At 38.4% G+C, this 14,655-nt stretch overlaps 1 protein-coding gene across 6 annotated transcripts in view; it reads left to right on the top strand.

Moving 5' to 3' along the window:
* LOC135939432 (uncharacterized) overlaps positions 1 to 14,655 on the top strand; it is a 175,800-nt gene that overhangs the window by 156,683 nt on the left and 4,462 nt on the right. For all 6 annotated transcript variants that reach the window (XM_065483858.1, XM_065483833.1, XM_065483866.1 and 3 more), the window contains 2 exons: positions 8,257 to 8,496; positions 8,894 to 9,110. In XM_065483858.1, coding sequence (XP_065339930.1) covers positions 8,257 to 8,496; positions 8,894 to 9,110 — 457 coding nt within the window. The remainder of the gene's footprint in view (positions 1 to 8,256; positions 8,497 to 8,893; positions 9,111 to 14,655) is intronic.

Raw genomic sequence — 14,655 nt, 5'->3', positions numbered from 1 at the left:
TGCAAAGCGAAAAAAGCAAAAAGCGTTAACGCTAAGCAAACACGAAGTCCATTCCGCACCAAGTTCATTATGCTACTAAACGTAACGAGCGATGGCGATTCTAGTTCTAAGTAAGCAGGAAACAGCCTGGAATGCCAAGTTAGGTGCCTGTTTCGGAAACACACATTCCATGGAACTCGTTCCCCTTATTTTTCATACTCGTGTTGGTCTGAAACATTTTGCTTAGTGTTGAATCCCATTAAAAGGAAATAGAGTATTTATTTTTATCGGCCCAGATAGTACTTCCAGCCTATTCTAAAGAAACTATCTCTTTCTCGACTGTTCCAGGGATCTCATTTCAGTTGTATCTTTCTGTAACCGACCAATTTTTCAAGGTGTTGTTTGGTTGTGTTTAAATGCTTTAAAATCATTACGATTGATAGCTTTGGTGACTGTGTGTCTGCAGTACGTTCTGGCCTTTGTCATTCCTTCCGTAATGCCTTTACTTCCCATCTATCTGCGGCTGCGCACTCTTTTTGAATAACGGTGCGCGACAGGAAGACTCGAAAGTGACTGTGATTTTGCCAATAGTTTGGTTAAAGCGGGGTTTGCCTTTTTGAGGTACACTCGAGTGCAAGATTTCCGGCCTCAACATTTTACAGTATATAGTTCCAATTTCTGCCTTCAGAAAAAATTGTTCTTGAATTTTTTAATTCCTTTTTGGCCTTTAAAGCCAATGCTATATCTTTTGATCCCTTAATTTTGGCCTGATGAAATTGCTGATTAAAAATAATTAAATTTGTATTGATGATATTTGCAAAATACTCATTTTACCACGGTTAGATGCGTAACGGGCTGAATAATTGCAATTTGGCTGGTTTGGCAACAAGTGCCATTTTAAATAAAATAAAAGTACGCTATTAAAGGAAACTACAATTTTTCATATTTTTAGTAATACCAAAGTGGTACTTGAAAGTATTTTAGATATTAACGGTAGAACTTTATTTTTGATGAATTCATCCGAATAGAGACAAAAAATTAGACTGTCATAAGCAAATAGAGGATTATCTGGGCTCCAGGCGTTATTGTTGGCTTTATTTCGAGAGAGCGGCCAACTAACGAGAAATATGATAGGCAATGTTAAAAAAATTTTGGGTGGCTGGCACCATTACGCGGACCCGAGTCAAGCTTAATCTCGAATTAAAAATACACCGCGGACGCCTAATGGCATTCATATTTTTTGTGCTGCGCCATTTATCTGTCCGGCGGCGCGTTTACGACGCAGCTGCCTGGCTCATATGTCAAATGCGAGACTAGATTCTCGTGCGCGCGTGTATTATTTTAATTCCGCATTTTTCACGCCGACGGAGCGAGCAAGAGAGAATGCAATGCACACAGCAGGAAATGTGGGGAATAAATTTGGGCTCCACCCCCGACGTTAAGACACCTACGCAGCCGCACAGGAAATTGCCTCTTAAATCAAAGTTTTCAGCACTTAATAAATTACGCGCCATCGCGCTAGCTCGCTTTTTTGATGCATTTTATTCAAGTGTCGTGCGGCTGCAGGAATTTACTAACAAGCTAAGATAAACTACCGACGAAGAAATATTTTATCTCTTTTGTGACACTTTCATCATATGGCTGTTTCGTTAAATTGTAATTTCATTCCTCTTGAAAAAGTTGCTGATATCACAATAAGTTTTAATTTGAAAAATAGTCCCAAGATAAAGATGTGTGTTTAATTGTGTATAAATTTAAAAATTTATACATCATGATGTCTACTTACAATGCAATTCACTTTGTGCTAGCTATTGAAACAAGATTAAACAGTAATCTCTTCTCAATTGGTAGTGATATCAAAAAATGACCGATTTTTGAGTCAATATTTTTAATATCATGTTTGTTTATACCCACAATCAGTCATAAATATATTAATTTATGTGTCAAAGTCAAATAATCCCTGCTAAATAGTTGATTTGGGAAGAATTAATGAGGATTTTTTGCAGACAGCGAACACTGGAAGAGTACGTAGCTTGTAGGAATTATCAAATGAATGCGTGGAAATTTTAGAGACCTTATAAAAGTTATATCTAGCCTAATAAGGTTATTAAGAAAATTGAAAAAAGGTCGAGGTACAAGTCGCAAAGCGGGGAAAACCGTAAAATTTGAGATTAATACAGAGATTTACTAGGAAAAGCCTGGTAATACTATTATCGTTTTTCTGGGTTTGCAGAAATAATAGATTTTAAAAATTCGACAAAATGCGCCTAAAACTTAGAAAATTACATGAGTTGTGTTCATTTGGTTTTACCCTAACATCATATTATTATTATCGTCCTGGTCCCGGCAAAATTGCGCAACGTTTAACAAACACCCAAATTTTCATTGTCGAATTGATTGTTGACCTTTTGTTGCAACAAGAAAATTCGCGTTTGGTTGTTGAAAGTTACGCAATTTTGCCGGGACCAGGACGTTATTATTTATTATATTAGACACCAACGGTGTACAACACAGAGTACATTATATAACGATATTATTTAACTGCAATTTCTTATATTTAGCAGCTTGAAATAAGGTAGTTGTATTATTTTTACAATTGAGGAAATGATACATGTCTATACCGCTTTCATCGCAGAATTGGCAAACACAATTAGCAGAAACATCAAGATGGAAACGTTTGTCTTTACATAACAGAAAATGATAACCATGGAAAGAGTATCTCGTAAAAACACTTCGATCTTTACAATAGGGTAGCCACCAGTTCTTGTTTGTCATAGCTGGGGTACTGTAAAAATTAGGGTGAATATTTTGTTTTTTATGCATCATATTATCCAAGAATTTAATATAAACAGGTGTGTCCGGCAGGGAGAATTTTGTCTTTAAGTCATTTACAAAATAATCAGTCTCAACTAGATCATATACAAATCTTGATTTCATTCTCTTATCGACACATAAGGCTTTCTTAAAAAATCTAGACTTAGCACATTCAAGATTATTTAAGTCTTTTAAAGTCAAGTATTTCCAGACAGCTTCAATACCATATGAGGCAACAGGAGAAATAGCTAAATCAAATAATTTTTTGGCTGTAACAATAGAACTTTTTGACAAATTTTTAATTTTGCCTGTAGCAAATATTGAGGCTTTAACTCTCTTATCAATATGTTTACTAAAACATACACCTGCAGTTTGGAAAGTGACTCCTAGATAATTAATTGAAGAGCAGAAGGTAATTTTATTCTGTTTTTCCCAGTTCAAATCTACTTTGCTATAACGACCATGACCACCGGCTCTAAATTTCATGACTTGGCATTTCTTTTCGTTTAATTTTAAACATCTTATAGCTAACATCATATTGGCCCAGATAAATTTTATTATCCATTTCTGACATTTCTGTGCATTCAGATTTTACACATAACACACTGCAACTATAAAATAATTAAGGGACGATGAAACTAGTGAGAACGAAGCCAATATTTTAAATCAGTTTATGGACGTGTTTTCGACACGGCCTAGCTAGTTCTGCAAAACTGTGCAGTGCAACGGACTGGTCCTCGGACATCCGGTGAGTCAACTGAACCAGCTCTCTAGCGCGTGTTGCCATAGTTGCTTTTTAGACTAGCAACAAATAGGAGAAACCAAAATGTGTGAATATCCCACTTGTTTTGAACACACACGACTTTTGACTAAAATTCAATCTGCGAATTCAACGCGGTGCTGTGCGCGCACATAAAGAATTAATTTGCTGGTTTTAAATTGCTAGTGCTCGGTGGGCAGCAGAATTTAATCTGCACAACATACATATTCTGCCGCATTTTGCTGTTGCGTGCGCTCGTTGATGGAATTTGCGTTGAATGTTTTTCAAAATAGCAGCCGGAATGTGGTTTAATATCAGCTTGGACTTGATGTAGCATTAATTAAACTTTTTACGCATTTGTTGCAACCCTTCTCCACTCCCGCTGCTAAATTTTTGATCAATTTCTCTTTGCCAAAATTCATTTTTACGATTTTTACAAAGTTTGTGTCAAATTTAATAATCCAGCAGGGAGTTGGAATTTGTGTTTTGATAATTACGGTAATTGCTTGTGCAAGCACAATAGCGACTGCGGAGGCAAAAATAGAAGCATGTCGCAGCGATAACCCCTTTTGTTTGTTTTCTGCTGTTTTGTTCTTCTCGCGACGACATCACCCTCAACACGAGCGGAGAAGAGAACACGACGGCAAGGTTGTTTATTTATTAACGCGCACAACGTACGCCTTATCAAACTAATCCGAGGTGCGCATTCGCACTCCGTCTGCTCCAGATTAAACCCCGAAAGCGAAAACTAAACTCAATGATCCCAGTATGGGGACCGCCGTGCAGAGTATGCAACCTGCACGGCGGGTTACCTGCTGCAGCGGTCGAGCAGTCATAAGTGCATTTCATAATTCCCTCGGAGCCGATTCAAGAATTGAGGTACTTTTACCGAATATATTTATTCGTTTTGAATTTTCAATCTGCTAGTTAAGAAATCTTTTTCTCAATGATATTTATGTTATTCAAATTATTCATGAAATGTATATCTCCACAGTTCAATTTCTGTCTACCTGGCTAAATAAAGTCATCGCTCAAACAAGAATTGTTGGGAAGTCTAAATTCCACACAGCCTATCCACTTTATTACACCTACACCAGATTACAATTGATCTGCAATTTAATTTGCTATATTATATGGAAGGGATTTAAAACGATCTGAAATTTCTAGATGGATTAAAATCATGAGAGGGTTATGAATTTTTTCCGCTATATAGCTGTCTATTTTAGACGAGTTTTTTATTCAAAATGGTTGATTTTAGACTCAGGTTTACGACACATCACTTACAATTAGCCTAATAGCATATCTCCAGAAAAATTATCGAAATTCCGATTGCCCCCGATGCACACTTACTAATATTTATTTTGCGCAATCGAAACAGATTTTTTCAAAAACTATAACAAGAAAAGCTACGCGATTTTTCTTCTCTTTTATTTAATTTGGACACCATTTTTGATCGTAATTTTAAGAATCGTATGATTTATACACTCTTATTAGAGGCTATATTATTTTTAATATATTTATACATTTTGTGCATGCCATCAAAACGGACAAGTCATGCGTTTCTTCAATGTTGGAATTATTTGTGAATTATTAGAAATGTACGTCAGAAGCAAAATTTTTTATGCTGGATTTTAACCCCAACACATATGACAACTGAAAAACAACATTTATGTCTAAAAATGGCAACGAAACCGGCTTTCGCCCGTTTGAAAAAATGGCTATAATATGGAATACATAATGCATTATTCCTTGGACTTGAACATGTCAAATTGCGAGAGTAAAATCCATTAATTTGTAGGTTGAAAGGGATTTTTCATTGCTTGCCAAAAGTCAAAAACCCTTTTCGGGCACAACTTTTAGTATGTATGTACTCTAGTGCACGCACATATGTACAATTACAGTGAAGAACAAGCTCGCAAATCATAAAGGACGACTTGCTCCTCAAGGCTGGAATGGTTTGTTTTGTTTGCAGAAAGCATCGGCGGAATGTTTGCCGAAGGATTAACGTGGTGAATTTCTGGGAAAATAAAGCACCGAATTCGGCGAAAATTTAATGACGGTTGCTAATTGGCTCGGCGCGGAATGCACCCGTTTCACTTTAGTGCGAGCAAAAAGCGGCGGAATGCTGCGTTTTTGCCTGTGTGTGTACCTATCTGAAAGGCGAAGGGTTGCGCCGTTTTTCACTCTGTATTAACTGGCGTGTTCACAGAAAAGCCTCGATGATAATGATGATGATGATGGTAATCAGATCAAAAGAGCAAAAAGCGCGCTCGCGTTTATTAGGCAGCAGTGAGCGGAGAGCGAACGTTCGCCCAGCTGCTTTTTTCAATTTGAATAATGCACGGCGCAATTAGTAAATTAGATCTGCCGTCAAAAGGGGTTTAAGCAAAATGAATGTATTTCCGTCGGCAGTAGGAAGGGCAGATTTTCAATACCTTTCCCGCGTATGCTTTATATTTTTATCATTTGATCAAAGAGTGTTTCATTTCAATCTGGGTTTCATTCACAAAATTTATTCTTTTTTAAGTTGCTCATTGAAGAGCCATCAGCTGTTATATGATTTGATGAATATTTAGTTTTCTAGTAAGAAACATTATTCCATGATGCAACAATACAACTTAAATTAAGTGGATATGTGCTGTAAATAAAAAAACGCCTCTCTCAAATATTCTTGGTAAAGTTAAAAATTTTCTCAGATTTATAATACAACAGAATTTTTACCCATTGTCGGATCCTAATCTCTGCTAACAAAAATAATCAAAACCGTCTAAAATGGCTAAATCCGTCCAACTTTTAGTTTGGAAGTTATTTTTCTGAATTCCAATACATATTGTTGGTCAAATATCTTCCTGTCGATTCGAAACATTTTTTAGGAAAGGTCTACATTCATGTTTAATTGAAAATGTTTAGCCCCTAGCTGTATAGTTTTATTTTATGCTTTGAGGGAGTTGCTACTGCGATGAACTTATGCAAAAGAATAAGTTATTTACATAAATGTCCTGATCTCTTTTCATTGAATACGAAATAATGGAATTTTGTATTTTAAATAAATTCAAGGGTCAGACATATGCACATAATTATGTTTTTTTTCTTTATTAAGGGGTTTAAAAAATAGCTAAGAAATCATACTCGATTTCTTGGGACATATTTTGCTTACTTTAAAGATTTGAAGAATTTGAAGATTTAATAAAAAAATTTAGATACAGATTTTTAAAAATAGCTTTTTAGATTGCTTCTTCCTTTTATCTATATATGTAATAGCGTAAGGTCTCAAATTTTGCTCCAAACAGTCCAAATTTTTTTCAAAAGTTTTGCATCAAAACCATAATTATTTACAGCCCTAGTTACACGCTAAAACAAAATTTGACTATCTATTATGACAAGAATTGCAGATAGAAAAGTCTTCTATCATTTAAAAAATCATAGTTGATCAAATCAACCGCTTAAATGATTTTCGCTTGATTCTTTTGAAGGCTTGATTTCTTAGCAAATATCTGGATCGATCAGTTAAAACCGTTATCTTAGTCTATAAACCGAATTGTCCAAAAACAAATGAATTTTATTATAGGCTCCGATCGTTTGCTCCATTTAATAAAGATTAAAAAATCGATAGTCATAACACCAAATTCTTAAGTCTAAGCCCAAAGGTCTACTGAGAGATATGAGTAAGCTAAATGCATAATAAATCATTTTTGATCTTTGGTCCTTGCATCACGTACGATTGGCCTACAGGCACGATTTCGGTTTGTTTTTTTCCTCTTATTGACAAAAAGGTTTAGTGTAAAAACTCCTCGAGCCAACTACAGTTAACTTTTAATTTTTTCTCTCCACCTTGTTATTTCAAATAAACAACGCACGATGCTTCAAGAGCTCGAAGATCGCCTGAGGCCGCTCTGAACCAGAGTGAATTTAATCCGCGACTCGTTTAGCTAGGTGATAAGCGTGCGGAAATCCCAGCTTTTTAAATTTAGTACCGCGGAAAAATCGCCTTTTTATGGAGCACGTCTGCAAAGTTTCCAACTTTTAATCTGCTCTCGAAAGCATTGCACGCTATTTATGTAAATTTCTTCGCAGCTGACGGCACTTCTCTTAGAATTACTGCTGCAAAATGCAGTTCATAAAGCTATAAAAAAATCTGTTATATCTTCTACTGGTTATTGCTCATTCTGAAGGCCAAGTGTAAAATAAAAAAATTATTAATAAAAGGGCTGTGGCTGTATTTATTATATTGAAAAAAAATTTAAGCAATATGTTTTTTTTACATTAAATATTTTAGCTGAAAAGTGCTGGCTTATTGTATTATTTATTGTTTGTGGAATTCAGCAACAAATAATCCTTACTATATGAATTGTTCACATTTCGGATCAAGAAAATTTTCGGAATTGATCGAAAATTTAACCGTTTATTGTATATGTTTTTCGCTTCATTTCGATTTCTCTCGTCGCGTTCTATCCAATAGTGAGCAAATTGTGAGCTAAATTACCCTATCTTGATTTTAAATAAAATCAGGCAGTGCTCGCTTCTTGGTTAGCATTAAAGTTTGGCACCATAATTCCCAAATATATAAACGGCAATCAGGAAATATTAAAGCACCTTTTAAAATTGTTTGAGAATATTTTTGGCAAAGATAAAAGTGATTTTTCACAAATTTTCAGTTGACTGGAACTTGAATTTTATTCTAAATTTGCAATTTTCTGTTACAGTGGAGGAGCTGCAGTGCCTGGCCACGTGGAAGGAAGGCAGTTCGCGGTACCTGGTCGGCCTGGTGCACCACAGCCACGCGACCTCCAACGAGGATCGCTATCGGTGCTTCGTATATGAGAAAGCCACCGAGCAGTCGCCAGACGAGACGGTAGACTACTGGGTGGCCCAGTCCGGGGACGCCACCTGCAACGGGCTCTTCACCCCTATGGAGGGTTCCAGGACTATGATTCTCAGAAAAGGTCAGTTTCTAAAGTCAATACTTTATTTATTTTGTATCTGCAATATTTTGAAATAGCCATAAGAAAGCTTGATTTAACGAAAACTATCTTGGGAAAAAACTACTTCAAGGCGTTATATTTCTCCAAGTGATTTCAATAATTCTTTTTTTTTTTGACAATGTTTGGAAAAATCACCAAATTTTGCAAAAGTTTGAAAATCGCACATATCGATTCACATTATTGAGCAATTTACAAAATTTTGAAGACCTTAATGGAAGTTTGAGATTTGTTAAAATTCGGAATTCTGAATTATGGGGAGTGTATCAAGTGAACCATAAATGACGCACCGCAATTTTCAAATTTAACAATTTTAATTCACATTTTCAAAACGTGAAAATTCGTATCTCCCGTGTTTCAGCTCCATCGCCGAACAAGTGCAAGTTCCCGAGCTGGATCACGCAGTTCCCGCACTGGCACACGCTGGATTACCGGCGCTCGTACCAATTCCACCACCGCAACACGACGCTGAAAATCGCCAACGCGTCCGACGGCGGCGAAATGCGCGTGGTGTGCACCGAGGACCGTCACGTGACGGCCGAAGCGGCCCACATCGTCACCCACGTGACCTCTGGGTGGTGAGTTTCAGTTTTGTTTTTTTTTTATTTTACAGTAATTTATTTTTTGTACTCTTCTCTCGGGCTGCTTTTGTGTTCGCGGCTTATTTGCCTTGCTAATTGCTCCGCCGGCCCGCGAGATATAAATCAATTGAGTGTGTGTGTGTGTGCGGGCTTTTTTTATCCTGCGCCCGTTCGCGAAGTGTTATTTATGTTTGGCTGCCGCGCGAATCGCGTGACTGCCTAATAAGGCGAGGTCATAAATCGCCGACGCGGCGGCTCAAATGCAACCCCTTTCTCATAAATAATGCGCGCCAATTGGAGAGCTCCGTTCTGTGCGAAAAAAATGAAGCAGCTTTTTTTCTCTTCTGTCCTGCGAAAGAGCTAAACACGTCGTGTTTGACTGCAGACAATTTTGCTGCACTGCAAAGAGAATTGCAAATTTTTAATCGTGAGGTCTAATTAAATTGTTCTATGAGATGATTGATTTAAAAAGCTTCATTTTGTAATGAGGTCGAATTTTGTCTTTTTTTTCTAAACTCTGAAAATTGACTCGGCATAATCGTTTAATCTGTACTACACATATGTAAGTTAACAGGTTTTGGTGTTGTTGCTCTTTTTTCTTTTTTAAATAGTGGAAAAAATTTAAAATAATAATTTCCTCTTCCTTAAATATGCTCTGAAAATTGGTAAAAAGCTTAGCTTTTCCCAAGCTGCTTTTAAAATTTCTGAGAAAATTGGCTCCAAAGTTTGCATGTTAATCAAGCAGCAAGAACTGTCTCCTTAATCAAAATCATGACTTGTCTCGCCAGAGGGGTAATTTACGTCATAACTCGCATTCTGTTGGATAGATTGCGACTAGGGAAATCAAAATTAAACGAAAAATCGTGTAAATATAACTTACTTAATTAACTTATTTTTGCAAACTGCTGAAATAGCTTTATGTCTTTTGTAATTACAAGCTTTTTTGAATAAAATTTTTCCTTTTCTTTATCTTGACAAACATCCTAGAGCCGGAGATGTTTTTAATTGTTTATTGCAACGTCAATCCTTCCTGGAAATGGTCAAAGTCGTGCCCCAGGTGGGGAGAGTTAAGAAGCTAGTGAAAATAAGGCAGAGGTCAAAGTGTCAAGGAACTCTACTCTACTCTCTGCGTTGAAAAGTCTGGCAGAAAATTAAAAAGTCGGGCTCGTTTGCCCCTAGCTGCCGGCAATCAATGAATTATGAAGTTGGGCCGCACGTATTAACAGTAAATTTCCCTGGTGGCGCGCGAGCTGCGTTTTATTTCACGCGCGCGCGCGCCCGTCCGCCCAGGGGGATTGCACTTGAGCTGCAAAATGAAACTCAAGGCATTACAGGCCGCTTTGTGCGAGTTATTATTGTTATTATTTTGGCTCGAGCCAGCGTACATGGCGCCGGAGAGATAAAAAGAAAAGCTGCCGGGAGAGTGGGTGGAAGGAAAAGAAGCTGCTTTTTCTGCCGCCGCCACGCTGAAGAGTTATTGGCGCAGCAAGCCATTCGTCCAAATTCGGCGCCCGCTCGCCTGAATTAATATTTCAAATGGCGGTACACAAGAACAAGAGGAAAGAACAAAATACGACCCTTTGTCGTCGATTCGCGAGGCGGCCGCGCAGAAACAATCGCTTTTGATCGCTCGACCCTGCCTGGCGCACGTATTCACTCTTTACTGCGTGCATGCTGGAGCACGACCCAATTTCTCAATAGGATTTTATTGAATTCCGAGGATGCGACTTGAATTTTCTTTTTGCCGATCAAAGCAGAAATATTTAAGAACGATATCCGCACAACGGCGACGGTTGATCCTGATGAATGAAATTAATTATAGATTAATTTTTTTGAATGCTCGATTGCCCTAGCCACAATACCACTCGACACTTTCGATATAATTTTAAAGCTGCAGCTGAAGTGTCTCTCAGTTCTTGAAAAGCTTCGCCTCATTTTTCCGCGAAATTTCAATCTCGGCCTCAGCTGTCGTTGCGCAAAAGACGTCTGCCTCCGCGTACAAAACATCCAATCACACTTGTCTGCTGCGCAAAATAACAATGAACCCCAACAATGGGAGCAATCTGGGAATATTGCTGGCGGAGCGAGAAATGTAGGCGGCAGAAGCAGGTAGCTGCGGCAAAATGAGTTATGTGGACCGGTGGGGGCAGTAAATCAACAACTCTGCAAACTTTGCCCGTCCGACGTGCGTTTATAATTTCCCGCTGCAGCCAGCACGAGAACAAAGGTTGCACGATCATCAATACGATTTTTGCTCGTTGCTGAACCAACTTCAAACGAGTTCCATGCAAAGTGTGCCAGCGGTGTTAAAAGCATCAAAGGGAATTCATTAGCGTCCGACGCCACTTGAATCAGGGCTGATCAAATTAAAAAAAGGAGTTCACAAGAAGCTCTTCATTAGGCTGGATCCTATGTTTACATTCACGCAACATTATACCAGCTGAGCTGATTAAAGAGCATCTGTGAAATTGGAGCAATTGAGAGAGAAGCCGCCGCACTCAGAATGGAACTTGATTAAAGGGAAATTGGATCGTGAAACGCTTCGGCTAAAAAATCGGATCATGTAAACTCATAAAATGAATCCGTTACAGTTTTTTGGTCTTTTTATTAAAATATGAGTGCTATAAAGAGAAAATAATATCTCCGTAAATTAGAAAAGCTGATGAAATTTTAAATTATCAACTTGTTTTCCTCTTCCAAATTTCCCGGTAAAGCCATTTTAAAAAATCTTCTAAAAGAATGTTATAGTCAAATGATCTCAGAAAAACAATATTAAAACTCTATTAAAACCATTATATTTCTCACATTATTTTTCCATAGATCTTTTGTGTTGGAAAAATTTGGAAAAATCGCAAAATTTTGCAAAAGTATGAATATTGCATTCGATTGGTCTCGCTAAGCGGATTACAAGTAACTAATGTAAAGATGATTGAAATACGACCACTTTTCATCAATCAAACTACATAAAATAGGCAGAGAAATTTTTTTTTTTCGGACTAAAAGGTTAAATTTATTAAAAATATTTAGGGGGAGTTCTCTCCTTGTCAAAATTAAATTTTAGATTGGGGTAAAATTGAAAGAATTTATAAAACCCGGACAAAAACGATAAAATGCGGGTGATCAGAAATGGAAAAATAGTTTAATATCAGTTACATTATATTAATATTTTAAAATAGTTGTTAGTTTTGACATGGGCTTGAAATCCACTGATTTTATGTTAAACTAAGGTTAAGTTTTGGCGTCCGTGCTCTTTCATTGCTTTGTAACAACAAACAAATAAAATGGAGAAAAACACCTGACCGCGTTACACTTTTGGCAGTTCAATAATTAAATGCAAGGCCAGTAATTACAGTTTTTGCAGATCAAGATTCTCATTCACTACAAAATTCCCAGCCTCAAACGCATACTTTGCAAAAATGTACGATTTTCTGGGGGCGTTTGTGTCCGAAAGTGGAACAGAGGGCGTATTTGGCCAATAACTCGGTGTCCGGTCGGTAAATAAGTCGAAAGCTGTTTCAACGTCGGCAACAATATTGCAGCTGCCTAAAAGTGGAGGAGCACTTTGCAGGCAGCGGGAAGGAATTCGCGTGGCAGGAGGGCGGTGGTCGGGCGTCGTAAAGTGCGTGCGGCTGACACGTTTTGTGCAGCAGCGAATTTTTGCGGCCGACAAAGTGGCTCGTGCCGCAAACTTGCGCCAAACAAATTATCATTTATGGTGGCCATGCTCGCGCGCGTATTAAAACGTCGGGCATGCGGCTGGAAGGTCGGAATGCGCTGCCCTTATTATTTATGGCCCGGTCTGCGCGCACATGCATATTCGGCACGTCATTGTGCCCCCCTTATCGAGAGCAAGAGAGCGAGAGCCACTTTGCTGCAGCCGAGCACAACGGGTTGCCTGCCTGCTTGCCTACCACCGTACCGCCGCCGTCAAGTGTCTATAAGTTTGCGCCGTAACTCTGGCCCGCTCCATTAGATGTTAAATCTAGCATGCATTACCCGTCCGCCAGGCAGCCGTTGGCAGGCAGGAAAAAATGAAAGTCGAATGTATATATCACCGCCACCCCCCACACACAGAAAGAAGCGGGAGAAATTGAGCGGAATTCCGGTGCTGCTCTGTTTCTCCAGCTTTGATTTCTTCCTTCCAGAAAATATATTTGGCAAAATTTCGAAACTTCTCGATTTCTTGGAAGGAATCCCCTTTGGCCTCTGGCACAAAGATTGCATTTTTTAAGTGTTGTTTTTCCTGCATTGGACAAACGCATTTTTGGATAAATGCACAATTTTGCATCAATATGACGGTTTGTGAAAAAGGCTGACTTCAATTTCTGATCAAAAATGGAAATGTGATCAAAAATTCAGAATCTATTTAGCATATTGTCAATAGCTGCTTCTGAATTAATTTTTAATCCACAAAGCAGCTCGAGTCATCCAGCTAGTCATTTCATGAATTAAGACAGAGAAGGGTTCCTTCAGATTTTACCGATTCTAATTTTTTTTAATCATTAAGCCATATTGCTTATTTTCCGTAGCTAGCAATTGGTCAAATGGCTAATTAAATAAGTAATTTTATACTTAGCGACGGGTGATTTTGTGAGAGAGTTTTTATAAGTGCAAAATTGCTCGCCTAGTTTTTTTTTCGGAAAACAACCAACAGATAGAACTGCCAAAACACGGAAGAACAACAAATAATGTTAACCCGTTTCAGCCTGAAAAAAATACCAGGCTCACAAACTCACGAATAAAATTAATTCGAAACAAAAGCGATGAATCGGTTTCTCCTCGAGCAAACCTTCATGGCGTGTGGCACCAGCGGCGCAACAAAGGCCCATTATGCGCGTCAGCCGGGGAGCAAAGCAACTTTTGAAATCAGTCGTCGACTTTGCCAATTAGCCGCAATTAGGGCCGAGCGCGTGCCGACGGGAATTCACAGGCGGCAGCGGCGGCGACGACGACAGAGGTGACAGAATAAAAGCAGCTGCTCCGAGCTCGGCGGCTGGCACATTGTTATGGAATGGATGTCATCGTCGGTGCACCGCAAGCACGCACAAAGCTGCTTTAATTACACGTGAATGAATGCCACCCCCAGCGGGAGAGGCAGGCGGCGGCCGTGGAGGAAGAGTTATGTTTGTGCAGCAGCTAACAACGCGTCACGCGCGCCCAGATTTACTGTAGCCAATAACGCTAACAGCGCGGCAGCCCCCTCTTTCTCCATCAACTCTTCGAGCAGAGGCCGAGACAAAAGTAGTGCAAATTATCGATTAGCTGCCCCTTATTGTTTTTAACTTGGTACCGAACTCAACAAAATTTCTATTAAGCTGATTAGGATAAAATATAGTGATTAATTATACAGTATATTCTGCGTGACATCCAATGAGACGATCCAAAGAGTTAATTAAATGAAAGCGATTTTATTAGAGGACTTCTGTCTTGTTCTCAACGTGTTACGTAATTTTAAGTCATTTTTTACTTTCCGGAAACCACTTTTGATTTTTTTTTCATTCACGGTTACTTTAGGCGTAAATATCATTGTAAACTTTGAATA

This window comes from Cloeon dipterum, chromosome 1, assembly GCF_949628265.1.
Source record: "Cloeon dipterum chromosome 1, ieCloDipt1.1, whole genome shotgun sequence".
NCBI lineage: Eukaryota > Metazoa > Arthropoda > Insecta > Ephemeroptera > Baetidae > Cloeon > Cloeon dipterum.
Note: the sequence above shows the minus strand (reverse complement) of the source record. Positions and strands in the feature narration are given on the sequence as shown.